The sequence below is a fragment of the Molossus molossus genome, unplaced genomic scaffold, assembly GCF_014108415.1.
Source record: "Molossus molossus isolate mMolMol1 unplaced genomic scaffold, mMolMol1.p scaffold_m16_p_20, whole genome shotgun sequence".
Taxonomy (NCBI): domain Eukaryota; kingdom Metazoa; phylum Chordata; class Mammalia; order Chiroptera; family Molossidae; genus Molossus; species Molossus molossus.
Window position 1 is genome coordinate 43,499,629 of NW_023425356.1, and position 21,831 is coordinate 43,521,459.

At 52.7% G+C, this 21,831-nt stretch overlaps 1 protein-coding gene across 3 annotated transcripts in view; it reads right to left on the reverse strand.

Annotated features, from left to right (window-relative positions):
* Positions 1-21,831, reverse strand: part of CACNA1E (calcium voltage-gated channel subunit alpha1 E) — a 281,976-nt gene that overhangs the window by 79,754 nt on the left and 180,391 nt on the right. For all 3 annotated transcript variants that reach the window (XM_036272405.1, XM_036272404.1, XM_036272403.1), the window contains exons 8-10: positions 6,059-6,174; positions 1,649-1,702; positions 813-902 (exon numbers count right to left, since the gene is read on the reverse strand). In XM_036272405.1, the coding sequence (XP_036128298.1) occupies positions 813-902; positions 1,649-1,702; positions 6,059-6,174 (260 nt within the window). The remainder of the gene's footprint in view (positions 1-812; positions 903-1,648; positions 1,703-6,058; positions 6,175-21,831) is intronic.

Genomic DNA, 21,831 nt, shown 5'->3' on the forward strand with positions numbered 1-21,831 from the left:
GGTGCCCGCCATGCTGCAGGCCTGGGGAATCCCCATGTTAAGGAGTTTCCACAGTCGAAGTCCCTGCTTTTGGGCACAGTCAGTCCCGGGAGAGCCCCTGGGCAGACGCCAGGCCTACGCCCGATGCCATGAGTCCTGCTAGGATGGTGTTTGTGTTTGGGCTTCTCTCTGGCCTTCCCTTTTCTATGCTGCGGGGGCTGAGCTCCTGCTGCCTCCAGATCTTTCTACACGAGCAGCCAAAGCGGAGGCAGTGAGCTCCGTACGCCTCTTCTGTGTTTAAGGACGAAGACCCCTTTCTGGGGAGGCTATCTCTGCCATCAGCCAGAATCTCTAAGAGAACCTGGGGATGAACACCTGTGACACCAGCCATGCTGAAGGGCCGTCAGCAGGAATTTGTTTAAATAGCATGTGGAGGATGGTGGCGAAAGGAAGTGGGCCCTGCCATGGCTGAGCCATAACTGCAGGTTCTCAAATGGGGGTCACCAGGGGCACAGACCCTCAGACTCCTCAGAGCAGACCTCCGAGGGGGTCTCGTCAACCCACGGGGAGACAGGCCAATGGCTCACATGACCACACGTGCCCAATCTGGGTTGGATTCTTAGCCCTGTGCCCATGTTTCATGTAAACAGTGTCCCCCGGTCCATTTTTTTTTCCAAGTCGTCATGTGTTTAGAGTCCCACACCTGTCTCTAATGACACCTCTGGGTTCTGGATTCTGTGGATTCTCTTCTTCCTGTGGTGTTTCCCAAAGGACAGGCTCGTGGTTTTTTATGGGAGATTCGGAGAAGTGAAAGACCTCACCGGTCCACTCACCCACGGAGGAGATATCGACACAGTGCTCGTCGCTGGAGTCCCGCGTCATGGCCTCCGTGCGGCTGCGCTTGATGGTGGCCCTTCGAAGCACTGCACCGGGGGAGGGAGCAGGTGAGAACACGCACAACCAGGTGGTCTGCTCAAACTGGGCCCGTGGGCCAGAGGCCTCTGTGACACGGGCCACTGCCTGAATCGGCTGAGCCAGGGCTGCAGAAGCCACCAACGTCTAGAGGCCACGTCCTGGGAATGGAAGTGGCCCCAAGAGGATCCCCACAGCTTTCCAAAGACAATCGCTTTCCATGCCATGGGTTGTATGAGGGACGTGTTTTTTGTTTTGTTTTGTTTTGAATCCTCACCTGAAGACATTTTTCCATTTTTCTTTTGTTCAGATAGAGTGGGAGGGGGAGAGAGGAAGAGAGAGAGAGAGAGAAACATCGACGTGAAAGGGACACATCGAGTGGCTGCCACCTGCATGACCAACCAGGGCCGGGGACAAACTGCAACCGAGGTACGTGCCCTTAGCGGGAACTGAACCCGGGTCTCACCGGACTGCAGGCCGACGCTCTAACCGCTGAGCCAAACCGGCCAGGGCGAGGGACTTTTTTATTTCATGTGATCAATGACACGCCCTGAAACCAAGTACCTTTTGGATTTGGTTTTCATCACTTTAAAAAGTATCAAGTCTGTGACTCAATTCCTTTCCTTATAAAGCACGAGGGATTTCATGACAGAGAGACTCTGGCTTCAAATCCCAGAGCACCCCTCTTTTCTTTCTTTCTCCTCTTTTGATCAAGAGGGGGCCCTGCGAGGGAAGGGAGCGTTGGCAGGAGCCTTACCTTCCAAGGCTGACGTCCCGGCATTTTTATTTTCTTCGGCAAGCATGACTTCTTCTACACGGAAACAATGGTTTAGTCAGTTATTAGTACATGGCGAATTAGTTTGCAACATGAAAATCCCTCAGGGAGGCCTATGACTCCAGAGCAACAGAGACGGGACCAAGGGCTGGGAGTTGGTCCCGAGCACCAGCAGCAGAAAAGCCACGAAGGTCACAGAGAGCTCCCGACACACCTCAGAACAGGAGGGCGTCCTCGGTGAGCAGGTGTGTGGGGGATGATTGGTAAAATCCAGCAGAGTCTGAGATGCTTGTTGGGGAGGACCCTCACGAGAGGGAGAGATGGTCTTTTTAACTAAAACCCCCTAACAATGGATAGGAACGAAACATTCCCATTTCTGATTTTTCTTCCACCCAGGTTCTGGTCCCTCCTAGCCCCCTAAACCTTTCCTAGTGATGGGAGCTTCCTTAGTTCCTCGGGCTCACTCACTCGGGAGAGGGGGCTGTGTTTTGGGCCCTGGACCGTCTGCCCTGCGAGGAGAGGGCAGAGGACATGCCCGGGCTCTCGCAGGAAGAGGCGGGGGGCTGGAGGGCTGGCTTCCCCCATCCCCGCCTCCACCTGCCTCGCTGAGCAAGCTCGAGCTGACCAGGCTCGGCCCATCCTGAATGTGTCCCCGTGACAGCAGACTCTGTTACCAGCAAAGAACTCTTAAAACCCTTGGAATTGACTGTTGTTTTTTTTTGTACCAAATGAAATGACTCATTGTGGGGGAGGCCGAGACAGCTGAAGAATGGGGGCTGGTAACCTAAAAACCAACCTCAGGATTAGCGGAGGACAGTTGGCAGCCCCTCCCCCTCCCACCTCCCGGGAAGGAAGCGTGGCTGGAGGTGAATCAATCATCAATGGCCAGTGATGTCATCAATCGTGCCAATGTGACGGGGCCTTCAGAAGACTAAACAGCGGGGCTCAGGGAGCTTCTGGGTCGGTGAGCACACCACGATCCTGAGAGGACGGCCCATCTGGAGACACGGCAGTTCCGTGCCCCCAACTCTGCCCCGCACTCCGAGCTCTCTCTCTCCTCTGGCTGTTTCTGCGTTGTACCCTTCATAAGAGCTGGCAGGAGGAAGTATCGGGTTCCCTGAGCTCTGGAAGTTGTTCTGGCGAATTTTCAAACCTGGGACCCTCTGACTTTGTGGTCGCTGAGGCACTCTGCTTGTGGCTGGCCTCTGCGTGGGGGCAGGCTTGCGGGACGGAGCCTTCCAGCTGTGGGGTGTGCACGAAGCCGGGTGGTGTTCAGGGTCAGAACTGAACTGCTGGGTGACGTGTGTCGGAGAACGGCAGGACTGGCTGCGTTGGAGCGATACCTCTGGTGGCTGGTGCTTGCAAAAGAACCACCGGTCCCGTGGCCCCCCAGGAGCAGCCCCGTGTTCCAGAGGTGCCATCGTGGGCGGGACACTATTTTCTAAGACTTGTCAGAATAAGCCTCGCTAGCTTCCCTTCAAACCTGCCAACAAAATAGCCCAGGTCTGGTGGGATGCAGGGTCCCCTACTTGGCCCTCACTCGGCCTGTAACGGGCCGGTTCGGAGACCTAAGCAGTACGTGCGGAGGATCCCAGCTGCGGGGTGAGCCTGCAGCAGGCCCTGTTGAAGGATGGTTTCATTTAAGCACTTGTAACAAGTTCAAGGGCAAGCAGAAGAGGGTAAAGTCATTACCGCAATTCCACCTGCATATAAATGAATGCATTTCCCAGGGAGGGGGGCATTTTGAGGCTCAGAGGGTACACGAAGGATGGCCATTATACCAAGCCCTGATGTTTAGCTTTCTTTTTTAAGTATAGCCTCGGGCGAAGCTCTAAGTTAACAGGTTAAGAATTACTGGCGGGTGCTCCGGCAGACAAAGAGGGTTTTAAAGTCATTGGACTGTACAGTTTGAGGGCACCCTTTTAAAATAGGTCCTCATTAAAATGCCTCGGAGCAACCCGCGTGACCTCAGCCGGAGTCTTGTCGGCTGTGTACAGTGTCTGGGCTTTGGGGTGAGCAGGTCCGAGGACCCCGAAAGTGGAGGGAAGTGTGTGGAGCTGCTGAGCATCTCCGGGAAGCGCTGAGGGCTCTGGATGTGCTGAAACCACCCCTCCCCCAATGCCTTTTGCCAAGTTCCTTTGGAACGTGTCTTTCCAGGGAAATGTAACCCATATGTCTGATTCACTGGGGCTCCATGGCGAAGGGAAGGGCCCGGAAGCACAGGTGACGCCGCGTGCGGCTCTGTTCTTAGAAGGAGAGCCGGCTCTGCCAACTGGGAGGAAGCGCAGCCTCACCCTCCCGCGTGGATCTGAAAGGCAGAGCCACACACAGCGGCATCCCAGGCCCCCTGAACCCGTGGAGAGGGCGAGGGCTCCTTCCCAGCCTTGGCGCCAGCCCACTTGCTAGGCTGGTCTGTCAGATGGCTCCTCCGCCCAGGACGCCAATGACCGTTGGGACTTCATGCTGCCTGCCTGGCCCGGCAGCTAAGCTGCTCAGGAAGGCTGAGTTACCATTCTGGGAAGAGGGGAGGGTCCGAGGGGAACGGGCAAAAGAAGTGCCGTCCAGGTGCATGGCCCAGGCTGCCAGAGGAGGCAGAGACACGCAGCCGGTCCCCCGGAGCCGGTCTGAAACAGTGTTTCCCATCACACTCTCTCACCCCTACGATCATCAAGTGGACCCCAGAGCGGAGAGAGCTCTGCGAGCCGGTGGGTAGGACCACTGTCCTGGCCTCATTCCAGGGCTCTTCTGGACGAATACGGCTCAGGCACTAAGCATCAGGTCACCCTGCACCTTTCCCCTGGAGACCTCGCATTGCGCTGTGCTTCCCACCAGGCATCGAGAAGAGGTGCTGACTGCGTGTCATTTTTTATTTAAAAACTCTACTCTCACCCTGGCCGGTTTGGCTCAGCGGTTGGAGTGTCAGCCTGTGGACCAGAGAGTTCCGGATTCGGTTCCCGCTAGGGGCACGTACCCAAAAAAAAAAAAAATCTACTCTCTGCTCAGGAAGAAAATGAGGCAATCCAGCCTTTCAAAGAGCCAGGCGAACACATATAGCCTTTTCCTTTTCCTGACCTCGACGGGGTGACCGGGGTCCCCCATGCACAGTCATGGTCCAGCTTGATCCGGTGGCTCTGTGGGACCGTGTAATCTTGGTAGGTTTGGACCTATACTCAGGGCCAGGCAAGGGTCCTTTCTTTTTTTTTTTTTATCCTCATCCGAGGACATTTTTCCATTTTTTGTACAGACAGAGTGGGAGGGAGAGAGAGGAAGAGAGAGAGAGGGAAACATCAATGTGAAAGGGACACATCTATTGGCTGCCACCCGCACGACCAACCAGGGCTGGGGACAAACTGCAACCGAGGTACGTGCCCTTAGCGGGAACCGAACCCAGGTCTCTCCAGACCGCAGGCGGACGCTCTAACCGCTGAGCCAAACCGGCCAGGGTGGCAAGGGTCCTTTCTGATGCAGGAGCCACAGAGGGAGGAAGTGGTGACAGCTCGGGGAACAGGCAGCACCAGTCCTCACCGTCATTGAGTCCCTGGCTTACTGGGATGGCCTCGCAACGGCCGCCCTGCTCCTGGCCTTGTCCGCCTACCGCCTGTTCGGGTCCTTGCATCAGAGCTCGTCCTCCTCTGTTCAAAACGCTGCAGTGGTCCTGGCCTCACTCACGCTTACAGCGCTGGTCATGCCGGATCCGCTGCCCACCCCCTGACCGCCCTCACAGGCTCCCTCCTGTCCCCCAATCCTGGCTCACCCCCTGCTGACCCTGGAGCCTGGGCGCTGGAGTGCTCCTCCCCCAGGCCTCCCCGTGGCTCGCCCCTCATCTCTTTCAGATGTCTCGCAGACAGGTGTACCCCGACCCCTCTAGCTAAAACCGCCACTTCCCCTACACCCCAGGCCCCTCCTGGGTCTCTTTGCACTCATCACCTTCTGAAGGGTGACTGCTGTACTGTCCTGCTCGCTGCTGCCTCCCACCTGGAGGCCGTGAGCTCCGCCAGAGGAGAGCTTTACCCAGGGGCCTGGAACGGGGCCTGGCACAAAGGGCATCCCAGTGAATACTGCGCAATGACGGTTGTCGTTATTAGTAGTAGCTGTCGTAGTAGCAGTGGTATGAAATGTTACCGGCCCACGCTCAGCTCCAGCACTGGGTTACGTTCCCTCTGACTGAGAGCACCTTCCTAAAATGCGGGTCTCGTGAAGGTGTTTCATCGAAGGACAGGGACTATTAGATGCCAGATAAAGGAAAGTGGGACCCACAGGGAACCCCAGAGCGAACGAGGCACCCAGAGCTTCTCTCTGCCCTGGTCCAGGCTGCCCTTTGCCTGGAGCACTGGGGGCGAGCGGCGGGGAGGCCCCCGACGCCCGTGCAGCCCGCTGCCCCGCCGGCCTTACCCGCTTTGTCGATCCAGGCGCGGTACCCGTTCAGCTCCCGCTCGATCTGCTGCTGGCGCCGCAGCTTCATGAAAGCCCGGCGGTTCTCCACGCGCTCCCTCTCCTTGGCAAACTCCCTGCGGACAAGGAGGGCACGATTCACCGGGTTTGGGCAGTGTCATGACTCGGACAAAGGGCGAAGCGAGGAGGAGAGAGGTTCAGCAGGCACCTCCGGGCACCCCGCTTCCCCTTTCCTGGGTCCCGGGCTGCGTCTGTGACCACCTTCAAAGGTCGCTCAGACACGTTCCTCCTTCGGCCTCATGCAGGAATCTACCCAGAGCGGCTCCATTGCAATCAGCACCAACACCTTCCGCCGCTCTGTCTGGAAAGGTGTTCTGTGAGTCCGGCGACAAACCAGGTCTCCAAATGCTACACGCTCCATGTCCCCAGCTACAATGGAGGCCCCCAGCCCTCCGAGGGGCAGAGCTACTCTCGACATTCTGAATTACACAAATGATTACTGCATGCTGACCACTCATGACACGCCAGCCCTGTATGAAGCTCTTCACACCCACTAACTCATTCAGTCCTCATAACAGCCCTATGAAGCCAGCGCTACTACAATTCTTGCCGAACAGATAAGGAAACAAGGCTCAGGAGGAAGTAACTTGCTGGAACCTGATCGCTAACCAGAAGGCTGTGTTCCCTCAGGCTCCTGCATGCTGTGGTGCTCAATAATGGCTGTCACTGAAGGCCGATGGCATTGAAGGGCTGAAATGCTAGTTGAAGATGGCTGGTGGAGGAGAAATAAGAAAAGGACCAAGAGAAGGAGGACTCTAGGAGGAAGACGGGGCAGGTGGGGTGGGGCGGAAGGGAGCTAATGGGACCGGGAAAGCCAAGGTGAGGGTCAAGGAGAAGACAGAGTCCACTGCAGGCACAGGGGACCAGAGCCACACTGTGGCACACGACAACAAGAGTAAAGCCCCATGGGAAAGGAAGAGAAGGGGCATGAGGGCGGCCTGCAGACAGGAAGACGATCCAACTCAATGGGCGAGCAAATGGGGATCAAGAAAGAGTCACTTGTGAATCGGTCCCTCCAGAAACCACCTCTACCAATGCCCTTCCCGTCACCAAACACCGTTCCAGCAAGAATGTCCCTCCTAGAGTAGCACCGCCCAGCCCTAGCTCAGGCACTCTCCTCTGCCAGGGTGCTGTCAAGGGCTCCCTGTTAACAAAGAGGTGCCCCTAGAAGAGGAAGAAGTCCAGCACCCACTGTGGGTCCTGCCAGCTACTCCCTCATGTCCAGGGAGGAAGAGATGAGCCAGGGCTGAGGGACATGCTCCCGGCCCTGTGCAGGCGAATGGGAGGGACCTCATCTGGTCCCTTCTGCCAACGTAGAGATGGAGTTCTTGGCACAGACACCTCATGGTGGTCACAGTCAGGCTGAGGACATGGGTACAAGGCACAATGGCTTCAGGTTCAGTGGGTTCTACCAAGGGTGCCGTAGAGGATGAAGGGGGAGGGTCAAAGTGAGTGCCAGGGCCAGTGAATGACAAGGTAACAATTCAAACCCTGAGGTACCCCCTTTCCCCACTTCTGTTTATAGGTTTCAACAATCAGAAAGTGACAAGGGGCTGGCTTCGTATATGGCATCACCTTCTACCAAGTTCTTACCATTGGCTCCTCATCGTCTCTGGATCCCTCCCACTCATCAGCGCTCATTTTCTGTAGGTTCTGTCTTCAGAAGGACACCAGGTCCACCCTCCGTCTTCATCCGCACTGTCTGGTTCCAGGACCCCGTCCTCTCCTGCCTGGACCACGACAGCAGCGCCTACCTGGTGTCTCAACCACCTGCCTCTCCCCCCTTCATTTCCTCCATCTCACAGCTGTTAGAATCATCTTTCAAAAACACATGTCGGATCCGATCGCTTCCAAATGTAAACTGATAACTACGGCGAGGAATGTTTGGGGAACGCTTTCTGATTTTCAAGCACCTCTGTATATTTTCCTCATTTAGTCTTTACAGTCCTTCGGAGAAGAAGGCAGGACATGCATTTTCATCCTCAATTGAGAAGTTAAACAACCTGTTCAGGTTTAAGAGGTGAAGCCGGGACTGGAGTCCAGACCCTCTGCACTATGAGCCCAGCCCCCTCCTGCCCCACATCTGCCCAGGGGCGCATCTGTTTGTTGTTTTCTACGCTGCTTCACGTGTACGAGTCTTCACTTGTCAGCTATGCTCTGGGGGACTCCAGGGAGCTTTCGAGCAAGACCTTCCGAAAGGGGACTTTAAGGAGGCTGGGACCAGGACACAGTAATCCTTTAGCATCTGGGGCAGATCACCACCACCTCCACGTTCCAGCTCAGAAAACTGAATCCAAGGGGGCGCCAAGTGCCCCTTTGTGGGGGCACGTGTCCAAGAACATAGCCACGAAGACGACCAGGACCCTCGGAGCTTCTAAATTCCATCTTCTTCCGGTTCTAACCCTCCCCTCCGCAGCCTCCTCTGCCTGCTGCTAAGTGAGGTGCACACAGCGAACGGGCCTTCAAGGTGTCTCGCGGCCGGATCCGGATCCTTCTCATCCATCCCTCTCATCCATCCCTCTCATCCATCCCTCTCATCCATCCCTCTCATCCATCCCTCTCATCCATCCCTCTCATCCATCCCTCTCATCCATCCCTCTCATCCATCCCTCTCATCCATCCCTCTCATCCATCCCTCTCATCCATCCCTCTCATCCATCCCTCTCATCCATCCCTCTCATCCATCCCTCGCATCCATCCCTCGCATCCATCCCTCGCATCCATCCCTCGCATCCATCCCTCGCATCCATCCCTCGCATCCATCCCTCGCATCCATCCCTCGCATCCATCCCTCGCATCCATCCCTCGCATCCATCCCTCGCATCCATCCCTCGCATCCATCCCTCTCATCCATCCCTCTCATCCATCCCTCGCATCCATCCCTCGCATCCATCCCTCGCATCCATCCCTTCGCAATCCATCCCTCGCATCCATCCCTCGCATCAATCCCTCGCATCCATCCCTCGCATCCATCCCTCGCATCCATCCCTCGCATCCATCCCTCGCATCCATCCCTCGCATCCATCCCTCGCATCCATCCCTCGCATCCATCCCTCGCATCCATCCCTCGCATCAATCCATCGCATCCATCCCTCGCATCCATCCCTCGCATCCATCCCTCGCATCCATCCCTCTCATCCATCCCTCTCATCCATCCCTCGCATCCATCCCTCGCATCCATCCCTCTCATCCATCCCTCTCATCCATCCCTCTCATCCATCCCTCTCATCCATCCCTCGCATCCATCCCTCGCATCCATCCCTCGCATCCATCCCTCGCATCCATCCCTCGCATCCATCCCTCGCATCCATCCCTCGCATCCATCCCTCGCATCCATCCCTCGCATCCATCCCTCGCATCCATCCCTCGCATCATCCCTCGCATCCATCCCTCGCATCCATCCCTCGCATCCATCCCTCGCATCCATCCCTCGCATCCATCCCTCGCATCCATCCCTCGCATCCATCCCTCGCATCCATCCCTCGCATCCATCCCTCCATCCCTCTCATCCATCCCTATCATCCATCCCTCTCATCCATCCCTCTCATCCATCCCTCTCATCCATCCCTCTCATCCATCCCTCGCATCCATCCCTCGCATCCATCCCTCGCATCCATCCCTCGCATCCATCCCTCGCATCCATCCCTCGCATCCATCCCTCGCATCCATCCCTCGCATCCATCCCTCTCATCCATCCCTCTCATCCATCCCTCTCATCCATCCCTCTCATCCATCCCTCTCATCCATCCCTCTCATCCATCCCTCGCATCCATCCCTCGCATCCATCCCTCTCATCCATCCCTCTCATCCATCCCTCTCATCCATCCCTCTCATCCATCCCTCTCATCCATCCCTCTCATCCATCCCTCTCATCCATCCCTCGCCCGCGGCTGCCCACCTCCGGGGGCTCCGACCACAGACACTTCCCACCTTCCCGAAGGGCAGCCCAGCCCTTCAAGGCTTGGTGCCCACTGCGTCTCTGCCAGGAACCCCTCCCCTCGCCCGAGTCTGTGACAATCCTCCTTCGAGGCCAGGCGGAAATGTCACCTGCTCCGTTTAGTGCCCCGCCCCCGCGCTCCCGCCACTTCCTTAGTCCTCTGGCCTCCCTCTACCTTTCTCCACGTCTGTCCAGCCCACTGTCCAGCCAGACCTTCACTGTGTGAGCTGAACGTGCGACTCTGTCCTCTCTGTGAAAGCATGGTGTCTGTCTTTGTGTCTTCCCGGGCACAGGCCTGGAACAGTATACGCTCAATAGACTGTTTTTCTAAGTGATTTTATTGAGTTTTTAGAGAGAGAGGACGGGAAAGAGGTAGAAACATTGATGTGAGAGAGAAACATGGATCGGCTGCCTCCTGCAGGCCACCCACTGGGAATCGAGCCTGCAACTGGGCACGTGCCCTGACTGGGAATCGAACTGGGACCTCTCAGTCCATGGGATGACACTCAATCCGCTGAGCCACACCGGCCGGGCAATGGATTGTTTTATTAATGAAAAGTATCCAGGCTGACTTGGGGAGCACACTGCTAGCTCTGCCCTGGGCCCCAAAGGCCTAAACGAAGGCACACGCCCCTGTGCACTGACCCAAAGTGAGCCAGGCGAGTCTGTGGGAATGACTAGTTGCCAGGTGACTCCTGGACACTGCCACCCGTTTCTCTTTGGCTCCGCTAAAATCTCCGCAGAACTCGTCGATAAAGTATGCAGTGCGTGGTCTCTAGCTGGCCCCAGGAATGTCCTTGATTTCCGGTGGGACAGGCCAACAATCCCAGGCCAGCCTCCCTTGTACGTGGCAGTTTCCTGGCTCCGGTCTCGCCCGCCGGCTTCCCTGCTCTCTCTGTCATCGCAGAACCTCGGTTCCCCCACCCTCCCACCTGGCATCTTTGCGGGGCTCACGAGCCCAGATTTTGCTCAGAGCACGGGCCTGGGCTTTTCAAGAAGCTTCTTGGCTAAAGGGAGTAAACAAAGAATGTGTACCGATGGGGACAGCGCCTCGCAGCAGACGCACCCCAGCAGGGGAAGAACCGTGTGGGGGCGGGGGCTTCTGTATCATGTTTATCGGGTGGCCCTTTTCCGTTTTTCCAAGGAGCCTAGGGCAGAAAATCTGGCACCAGCATCTTTCCTGACACTCTCCTCCGTCCCTTGCTGTCACCGTTGTTTGTGCCCACGCTCATCTCCCGACTGGTCTGCAGGCTCCCTGAGGCCCAGCAGCCTCCACCGAACGGCATTCCAACGAGGACCTCTGAAGGTGAATCCAGGGCCCCGTATTACAGCAGATTCCACAGATCACGGAAGGCACATATTAAGAATAGCTAACATTCCTATAACACACACTTGTGAATTTTTTAATTTCATGTAAATTATTAGTTCACTTATATTTGCAAACACCCTGGAGATTCAGAAAGGTTCTTGTCCCGGATCACCCAATTAGCCAGGATTCAACTGAATGCCGTCTGATTCCAGGTTGAGCGCTGTTTGCATGATGCCTCAGCTGTCTCCTCTGCTGCCTAGACGTCAACCTTTAACATCTAGTCTGGCCGGTGTGGCTCGGTGGTTGAGCATTGACCCATGCACCAAGAGGGTGCCGGTTTGATTCCCAGTCAGGGCACATGCCCAGGTTGTGGGCCTGATCCCCAGTGGGGGGCATGCAGGAGGCGGCCAATCAATGTTCTCTCTCATCGATGTATCTATCTCTCCCTCTCAATTCCTCTCACTCTAAAATCAATAAAAAGGAAAAAAAAATTTTTTTTTAATCTACAACAGGGATTTTGTTTCAGCCTAAGGTTGTGGAAAATAAGGATATAAAAGCAAGAGTGTTTGTGTTTTTCTCTAAAAGGACTGTCTTTTTAATAGAGAAGCAGTATGACAATCCATTGTTCTGTGTTGGGTTAATAAAGACCTAGTGTAAAATTCATAGCATTAGTCAAGCTAGTGATGTACTGCTTGATTTTTGTATCCATACCACAGTCCTCATCTATTTATACACATGTTGCATTCTAGAGAGAACAGGGACAAGCAACAGTCAGTTCCACTACCTGTCAAAAGTAACTGATGCCCTGGCCGGTTTGGCTCAGCGGTTAGAGCATCGGCCTGCGGTCCAGAGAGACCCAAGTTCGGTTCCCGCTAAGGGCACGTACTTCGGTTGCAGTTTGTCCCCGGCCCTGGTAGGTCGTGCGAGAGGCCACTCGATGTGTCCCTTTCACATCGATGTTTCTCTCTCTCTCTCTCTCTCTCTCTCTCTCTCCCTCCCTCCCCTCCCCTCTCCTCCCCTCCCTCCCACACTGTCTGAGCAAAAAATGGAAAAATGTCCTCGGATGAGGAAAAAAAAAAGTAACTGACTACACTGACCTTAGAACAACGTCTCCCCCACTCTGGTGACTCGGGAAAGGGAAGCATGTCCGTCTAACTGGTCTCCTCCTCTTTCCAGAGGATCAGAGTACTCTCTCCTCTTCCCAGAGGATCCTGGGGGCCATTCAGATGATGATGCTTTTACAAAGATAAAGCGCATGACCATTATTACACTGGGTCATTCAGATAACCACTGCCAAAGTTCGTATTGAAAGGTAGGTGCCTCCCAGAGAGGCCCTCCAAATATCCCAGTTTACCCAGCTCCCTTAGATAAAGCATCAGGAAGTTTAGAAGGAGAGAACCTGGCTGTCAGCAGAACAGTAGTCATGGCCCCGAAGTCCTCTTGGCTTAGGGTGAGAGCAGGAGTAACCAGCTCCTTTTCATCGGCTCCATTCCCATCGATGTAAGACACTGGAGAATGATCCAGTGGAAAGGCAACATAAGAAATCGGAGCAAATATTCACAAATGATATATATAAGAAGGGGTTATTACCTGAAATATATAAAGAACTCACACAAGTCAATAGCAAAAAATAAAAAGAATCTGATTAGAAATGGGCAGAGGAACTGAATAGACATTTTTCCAAAGAACACACAGACAGCCAACAGGTGCATGAGACCGTGCTAAACCTCAGTCATCATCAGGGAAACGCAAATCAAAACCACAATGAGGTGTCGCCTCCCACCTGCTAGAGTGGATATTCTCAAAAGGACAAGTGGTAACAAATGCTGGTGAGGATGTGGAGAAAAGGGAACCCTTGGGCACTATTGGTGGGAATGCAAATTGGTGCAGCCACTATGGGAAACAGTATGGAATCCCTCAAAAAATTAAAAACAGAACTACCATAGGATCCAGCAATCCCACTTCTGGGTATATATCCAAAAAATAATTAAAATTCTAATTCAAAAAGAACATTCACTGCAACATTATTTACAATAGCCAAGACACAGAAACAAACTAAATGTCCACTGATGGAATATATACACTATTCAGCCATAAAAAAAAGGAAATCCTGACATTTGCAACATCATAGATGGACCTTGAAGACATGAAATAAGTCAGAAAAGGACAAGAACTGTATGATCTTATTTGTACATGGAATCTAAACCAAGTGAGCTCACAGAAACAGAGAACAGATTGGCCGCTGCCAGAGGGGTGGTGGGGATGGGAGAATCGTGTGAAGGAGATCAAAAGGCACAAACTTCCAGTTATAAGATGAATAAGGTCTGAGAATCTAACATCTGACCTGGTAATTATAGTTGATAACACTGTATTGAATAACTGAAATTTGCTGAGAGAGTAGATCTTAAGAGTTCTCATCACCAGAAACATGTTTGACGATATGCAGTGATAGATGTAATCATTTCACCACATATACATATATCAGGCCACTATACCTTAAACCAATAAAAAGCTATGTGCCTGTTCTTTCTCAATAAAGCTGGAGGAAAACAAACTGAGTTGCACTGTAGAACCTCCTACCCGATTCTGTTGTCCATAATTTTTGCTGCTTCTCCCCCAGGGGCTAACGTGCAGCCCCCCCTCGAGACACTGCTCTCACGCAGATAAAAGGAGGGTGAGCTGGAGCTGAGCACAGACAAGCCTCTGTTCCGGTTGTCACATCCGTATGCGAGGTTTGGGTTGTTAAATTTTAAATTCCAATTATGGGAACTTAGGAAGAGACTGATCTCCGTGTACTGCACGGCTAAGTACAAATTTCTTCTTTAATCCTAGTTCGTGATTTAAATATCTGACCACTTTGATTTTCCAGCAGTTTACATGAGAGGCATAATTGGTAACAATCAATTATTGATACACAACCAAGTCTATACTTTCCATAATTAGACGAAGTGTTAGATTATATAATCACAGCCAAGGTATAAAACCCCACACTTTTATCATGTGTGACTGGGGGTGTGTCTTGGGGGGATGGAGTTGTCTTTTAAGTCCTGTGTAGGTTACGATTAAAGCTCATTGGTATTTACAGAACTTATAGATCTATAACAGAGCCACTGACACATCTGACAAATCAAAGTGACTGGTTTTAGTCCACAGGGTGATGGGAGGGACTTCGGTCATTCACAGGCCTGGAAGTTATCATGAGGTGACTAACTTTCGGGGATCAGGAGTGAGTCCAGCCTGCAGTTCCTGCCCTCGTTATGTCACTGCAGCCCCTGGGCTCCCGGGCAGGTGTCTCCACGCTGACCTGGTGAGGAGGATGTCCTGGTAGGTCTGCTTTGACAAGACACGCTCTGTCGCAGGGCTATTTGGCTCCAGCCCGGCCTCTAGCTCCAGCCCCCTTCCTCCTGATTCAATGCACAGGGGGAGCTCTGTTTACTGATGCAGAGGCCCTCGCCGCTGTCATGGCAACCAAAAGGAAGACAAAGCCCGCCAGGATGGGCTGCCTGTGTGACTCAAAGGTCTGTTTACTCACACTCCTGTACACACTTGTACGCTTCATCAGACACATTGGCATAAATATACACACGCTCACACTGGCACGCACAGGCACACATGCAGACAGGCTTTGCCAAGCACACAAACGGCCACATGGTCACATCCCTGCTAATCTTCGGAGCCCAAGGGAACCGTGCACCAGTCTTCCTGTACCATGTCTGCTTCGGGAGGGAGGAACCTCTTTAAGCCTATATGCTCTAAAACAAACAGACACGGGGAAGTCAGATCGGCAATTGTGAGTTGGCGGTGGTTTAATGTCAGTCTCACTGGGAAACAGGCTGGAGGATGGGGTGGGGTTAAACAGCTTTCCAGAGTTCTTACATGCCCGGGGAGTATTTTTCCCATGTTTCAGAGGAGCAAACACAGCCCCGAGCAGGTAAACACCTTACTGAAGGTCACACACTCCAGCCGTGTTACACATATTTACACCTTACCCTTTGACTTGTACCAGAAAGGATTTAAGGAGACTTAGGCTGTCAATAAAGAAGCAGTCCTCTAAATGCCATCCAGTATTGACTCTGATAAGCAGGATGGACAGGCGTCCAGGACGGTGAGGGGTGCATGAACCCCACCTCTGCATCATACTGGGTCCCTCCTCCTTAGAGATCAGGGGCTTGGGAGGGCTCCTCCGTGAGAAATCCCTCCCCTAACGCAGTGAAGCGCTGTCTCCCACCCCCTCCTCCACCGACACCCAGAGCAATGGAAGAAAGACCACGGGCCCCCCAGACCAGAGTATCAGGTGAGGAGGGCCTGGCAATCGCCTCTCCCAGCCTCGCCTGTTACGTGCAAGGAATCCGAGGCCAGAGAGAGCACGTGGCTGGCTGGTCCCAGGCCTGCAGCGTGGCGGCTGACCTGAGCGTCGCTCACCCTGGGTTCCAAAGCCAGTGCCACAGCACATCCTCGGGACATTTCAGTCATCAGAACTCAGAGGCAGGCTCTTTTAGGATTACGGGGAACACACGGTCATTTTCTTTCTCTCCCTCTTCCGGACACTGGGATCTTATTTATTTGTTCGAGCAGGTGCAGGGGAAGGCCTGGCAATGAATATAAAGGGGATAACAATGGAACTGGACTACATTTCCACTTTGGCTTTTTTAAAAAACATGTTTTGATTGATTTTTTAGAGAGAGAGGAAGGGAGAGAGAGATAGAAACATCCATGTGAGGGAGAGACATCGATCGGGTGCCTCCTGCGCGCCCCCTACCGGGGATGGAGCCTGTAACCCGGGCATGTGCTCTGACTGGGAATTGAACCGGGTCCTCTCAGTCCATGGGACGGCGCTCAATCCACTGAGCCATACCGGCCAAGCTTTGATTTTACTTTTTAACCTTGAAGTTGTTGTAATCCAGACTGTGAGAGCCTATGATTAAAAGCTCTGAAATGGAACTGAACTGGGTTTGAATCCTGGCTCCATTAGGGTGGGAGCTGGGGCAAGTGCTTAACCTCTCTGAGTCTCAGTTTCCTCATCTGTAAGATAGGCACAGGCCCCAGACCGTCTCCGAGTGCTGTGAGACCCGAGTCGGAGAACAGACGGGAAGGGCAGCGCCGAGCACAGGGTGGGGCTCCAAGCACGTCTGCAGTATCACCGCCACTCCTGAGCACGCATCCTAATACACGCAACCTACGATCAAGGCTTCGTGCACACACACAGCTCCCGATTCTGCCTCCCAAATACAAGTTATCGCGCGCCTACTCTGTGGTTGGTGTTGGCTGAGAATATGAGACGACAGCAGCACACCGAGCCGGCTAGACTCTCTCCAGCGCCCCCCCCCTTCTCCTGTCAGCATGTGCTTGAAAGGTGCTCACTGATGTTCAGCAAAATGTAATGAAGAAATTGCTGCAAGTGAAATTCAAAACAAAAAAGTCCTCATGTCTTCTTAAATGCTGCCCTATTTCATTCCAACTACTTCACCATGTCCTTCCATTAGCGGACGAGCAGGAAGAGCCTGTACCAGGGACGCTGCCAAGTCCTGAGCTCTCACGTGCTTGTCCTCACAACCTATGAAGAAGGGCACCAGGCCCAGCCAGTGTGGCTCAGTGGCTAAGCATCCACCCATGCACCAAGAGGTCACGGGTTCGATCTCCGGTCAGGGCACATGTCCAGGTTGTGGGCCAGATCCCCAGTGGGGGGCATGCAGGAGGCGGCCGGTCGATGTTCTCTCTCATCGATGTTTCTAGCTCTCTCTCTAAAATCAATAAAGAAAAAAAAAAAAAAAAAGAAAAAAGAAAGAAGAAGGGAATCGGGACCGCACTTTCACCCCTGTTTTGCAGACTGGGAAAATTAAAGGCTGAAAGAATCCACGTGACTCATGAAAGACACAGAGTTACAACACAGAATTCAGGCCCCCTGCTGTTTAATGACCAGCCAGCCTGTGCCCCCTCGCTTCAGCACACAGACACCGCCAAGGGACCCCTGCACACGCGGCCCTCTCTCGCGTACAACAGTGCGTGTCTCAGTCACAATATGTCAGTGGGTGCGCAGCCCCGTGGTGCAGGAGAATGAGCCACGGGAAGTGGGAGCACTCGGCATTCTTCCTTCTCCCCCTCTCCACTCCCCACGGCTCTCTAATTACAGCAGCAAAGAGGATCTGGACAGAGAGCAAACGGCTGTTCTTTTGGGAGACACTCGGCGGCCGGCGCCCTCCCCAAAGGCTCGGAGGCGCCCGGGGAGCGGTGCGGCCGTGTTCACGGGCGTGACTGCGAGTTCACCATCCACTTCACACGTGGGCACTTTCCTTTTGTAAAGAGCTTTGAATTTCCCGGAAGCCTTTGTTCAACGTCCCCAGATGATGAAACATTAAAGGTTCTCCGGAAGGTAAAATCGTCCTGGTTCAGCATCAGAAGATCCCCCCTTGTTAAAGCAAGCCCTTTCTTCTGCTTCGGGCTGGGCCCCCCCCAACCAGAGAGAAGACCTGGAGTGGACAGAGGGGGAAGGCGGACAGCAGGAGGGGAGCTGAGACCTGAGGGGAGGGGGATGAGGACGCCCGAAGGGAAGACTGTAGGGACTTCCTGTAGGATAAGGCACGGGAGCGAGCTCACCACGGAGGGGCTGGCCAGGCCCTTCCACTCGTGACCCTTTGGACGTCTCCATGGTGGGCCAGATGGGGGTGTTCATTCACACACCCATTCAGTCACACCCTCAGAAAGCCCTCAAACTCCGCTCCATTTCTCAGACAGAAAATCAAGGCTCAGCACAGCGACTCCGCTCGGCCCAAATGACACCTGCCCAGACAAGCAGCAGCTGCACCTCCACCACTTACCTTCCCTGCCACCGTCCATGTGTTGGGGACCCTCCATGCTGGAAGCTCTGTGAGGGCGGGGGCTGGGCTGAACTGTCCTTATTCGGTGTTGCGCCCACAGTCCCGGCATGGACCGGCTGCTCGACCAAAGTTTACTAACTGAACGAGCTGCAGCCCCCACACAGGCAACCAGGGACAAAGAGCAGTTTCGGATTTGGGAACAAGAGAGAACGGGTGCAGTGGAATGAGTGTGACGCCTGCCCGGGGTCTCAGTGCTGAAGACGGGCAGATCCAGCGTGCACAGACTCACGGGGGGATGGGAGGTACGTGTGGATTTTTTGGTTCTTGCTGATTCTCTCCTCCTAGGCGTCTCGGGTTCACAGTCTCCTTTGCTTCTCTAAACACTGGCATTCCCGGGCGCAGGCCTCGGCCCTCTCCGCTAGCCATTCCCCTGCAGGAATGTGAACAGGCCCCTGGACTCAACATTGTCTGTGCTAAGGGCTACCGAATGTCTATCTCCACCCCAACGCATCACTGAGCTCCAAACCCGTTACTGCTACTGTCTGCTGGATGTCAGCTACTTGGACACGGAGCCGGCATCTACACGTAACATGGCCAGAACGATTTCTCCCTCGCTCGCTCGTCCTCTTGGGTCTCCCATCTCAGTCAATGATACCGCCCGAGCTAAGAGCCGTCCCAAGTCCCCCGTTATCCTACTGCAACAACGATCCAACCCGCAAGCGATTCCCAGCATCTGCTCTCCAAGTCCACTGCTGTCACAGTGGCCAGCCTCCTCCGGTCTCCTGCTTGGACCCTGTCTGCCTTCAGGAGCCCCTAACTACCTCCCTAACTCACTTTTCGTTTCTACCTTTGTCCCAATCCCCCTATTTCCCTCATGGGGGAAAAATAAGGGGTGACTTTTAAAATACAAAATAAGTTATATTACCCCTCTCCCCCAGTTAAGATGCTCCCCTGGCATCCCCTGGTTCAAATCCAAGCTCTTTACTGGGGGCTGCAAGACCCTCCATGGGTCTGGCATGTTCTATCTCTGACTTCAGGGGTGTCTTCCTGATCCCAGAAACAAATGAATAATCCCCACTGTCTGTCACACTCTACTATAATAACCTGTTGTATTTTACTAATAAGGCTTGTTGCAAAAAGATTACCTTGTTCAACTACTTTTTTGTTTGTTTGTTTTACTTTTCACAAGAATGTAAGCTTCCTGAGGAAAGGGTCTTTTCTGCCGTGTTCACCATTGCATCCCTGGTGCTCAGAATAATGCCCAGTGCCAAAGAGGAACTCATCAAATACGTGCTGGATGGATAAGTGAAGGTAACAGAACATTCAGAATTATGTATTCTTTTCTCTGGAGGTTACCTGGGGTCATGACCACCGTGGACCCTATCTCTCCACTGCCAAGAATTAATTCTCAACGAGTCCATCTGAAAACAAGCTCAGCATCTTTTCCTGGACATTTGATCTGAACTTTCAAAACCACAGCAGGAAATCCTTTGGTATAGTCAGCTTAAATATTTTCCGCTGCATCTGAGACCTTCTCCTTCTGCTGTCTCCCTTCGGTTGATGGCTATCATCTTTTATTTAGAAGTCTTTCTTAAATTGAGGCTATTTAATAAATCACCACCTTCTTCAGCTTGTTTTACAGTTAATCAAAGTTCTTCATTAAAATGTAATTATTATCTCATTGAAAACGTCAATGTCTGTTAGAGACACATACTACAAAGCAGGTGATGTACAAGCAAAGATGTCCTCTTGAAAGGCCGGCCGGAGGCAGATGAGAACTTAGGGACACTGTAGGCGACACGCTCTCCAGGGGGACCCAGTAACAACAAATACACAACGCAGGTAATGGGATGTCAGGAAAGACAGCTAAACGTGTACTACAGTGAAAAAAGAACTGTGTTTGGACTCGGTACACACAGCTTTGAATCAGACCATGGGCAAGTCCTTTAACCTCTCTGAGGCTTAATTTCTAATAAAATGACCTTGATTAAAGTATCAACCTCACTGAGCTGCTGTTGCCGACAACACCAAAGGCCCCCATCACGGTGTCTAGCATGCTAAATCTTAAATATATGCGCGCTGAATCCGAATCCGAAGCCCCAAAGTAGCCGGTTCTCTTAAACTCCAAAGCAGTGTGAATGAATGACTCTCACTATTGCATCCCCTTGGGATGTTAACTCAAAACATATTTGAGTCAAAGATAATATAACTCAGCACCAGAAAGGAAGGAACACCAGTGACATTCAGGGAGGAGGAAAGTACATCTTTTCACAAAGTCTGCATCACTGACTGTTTGCAGGCTACTTGACTACTTCTCCATCCTGACGGCTCACCTCACAGATTTCTCAATAACTTGGCCACCTTCAGAAGAAACCATTTCTGCATCAGGGTTTTTGATGAAGATTTCCTTCAGAGAAGACTTTCTAGAGTTTGGAACGTTGTGGGACATTTGTGCAAATTAATATATTATGGAGGAAGCTGCCTATCATAACCCCCACCACAGCAGAGACTTCGAAGAGCTTCCAAAGGGTCTTCCCTCCCCGAGGTCCACCCTTAGGAATTTATAGCCATTGGTAGATCTGCTCCTCACAGAGCAGTGCTATTCAAAGTGTGGCCCATGGGCCCGTGCCCATCTGCACTGTTACTAGTTCGTGATAAGATACATTCAGGAATTGAAAGTGCGTAGTAACTTCTATAGCAATTTAATGAATGTTTTATAGCTATTGAATAGAGGAATAAAAATTGGGGCTTAGATTTTCTATCTCTTTGTATTTTTTATTTCATTTAAAAAATTATTTTTCTTTATTGATTTTAGAGAGAGAAGAAGGGAGGGAGGGAGAGAGAGAGAAACATCAATGAGAGAGAACATGGATTGGCCACCTCCTGCATGCCCCCCCACTGGGGATCGGGCCGACAACCTGGGCATGTGCCCTGACCGGGAATTGAACCGGCGACCTCTTGGTGCATGGGTCAACGTTCAACCACTGAGCCACACCGGCCAGGCTTTAATTTCATTTTTATGTAAATCCATGATTCTTACAATTGCATTTTACACATGTTTCAATCCACACTAGGCACAGATAGTTGAAGGAACCGTGTCTGAAGCCAAGCCATTTGTTTATGGCTAGAAGATTTGGGGTTGAGATCATCATACTAATTACCTTTAATTTTGTGTTCATGATGTCCCAGCAACTCTGCTAAATGTTTTATAAGCACTATCTCATTTAATTTTCATAAAAATACAAAATACATGATGTCATTCTCAATTTTAAAATGAGACCAGAGGATGTTAAAACGCCTGTCCGAGGTCATAAAATGAGGCATGACAGGAACCAATATTCTTCTGACCACAACTTGGTCTAGAGAGGCGCGTGAGGAGCCAGGAGGTCTGAGCCAATTAAGATTACATTGGTAGCATTTTGCCACATCTTTCCTTTTCTTTTTTTTTATCCTCACCCGAGGACATTTTTCCATTTTTTGTTCAGACAGAGTGGGAGGGGGAGAGAGAGAGAGAGAGAGAGAGAGAGAGAGAGAGAGAAACATCAACGTGAAAGGGACACATCGAGTGGCTGCCACCTGCACGACCAACCAGGGCCGGGGACAAACTGCAACCGCGGTACATGCCCCCCGCGGGAACTGAACCCGGGTCTCT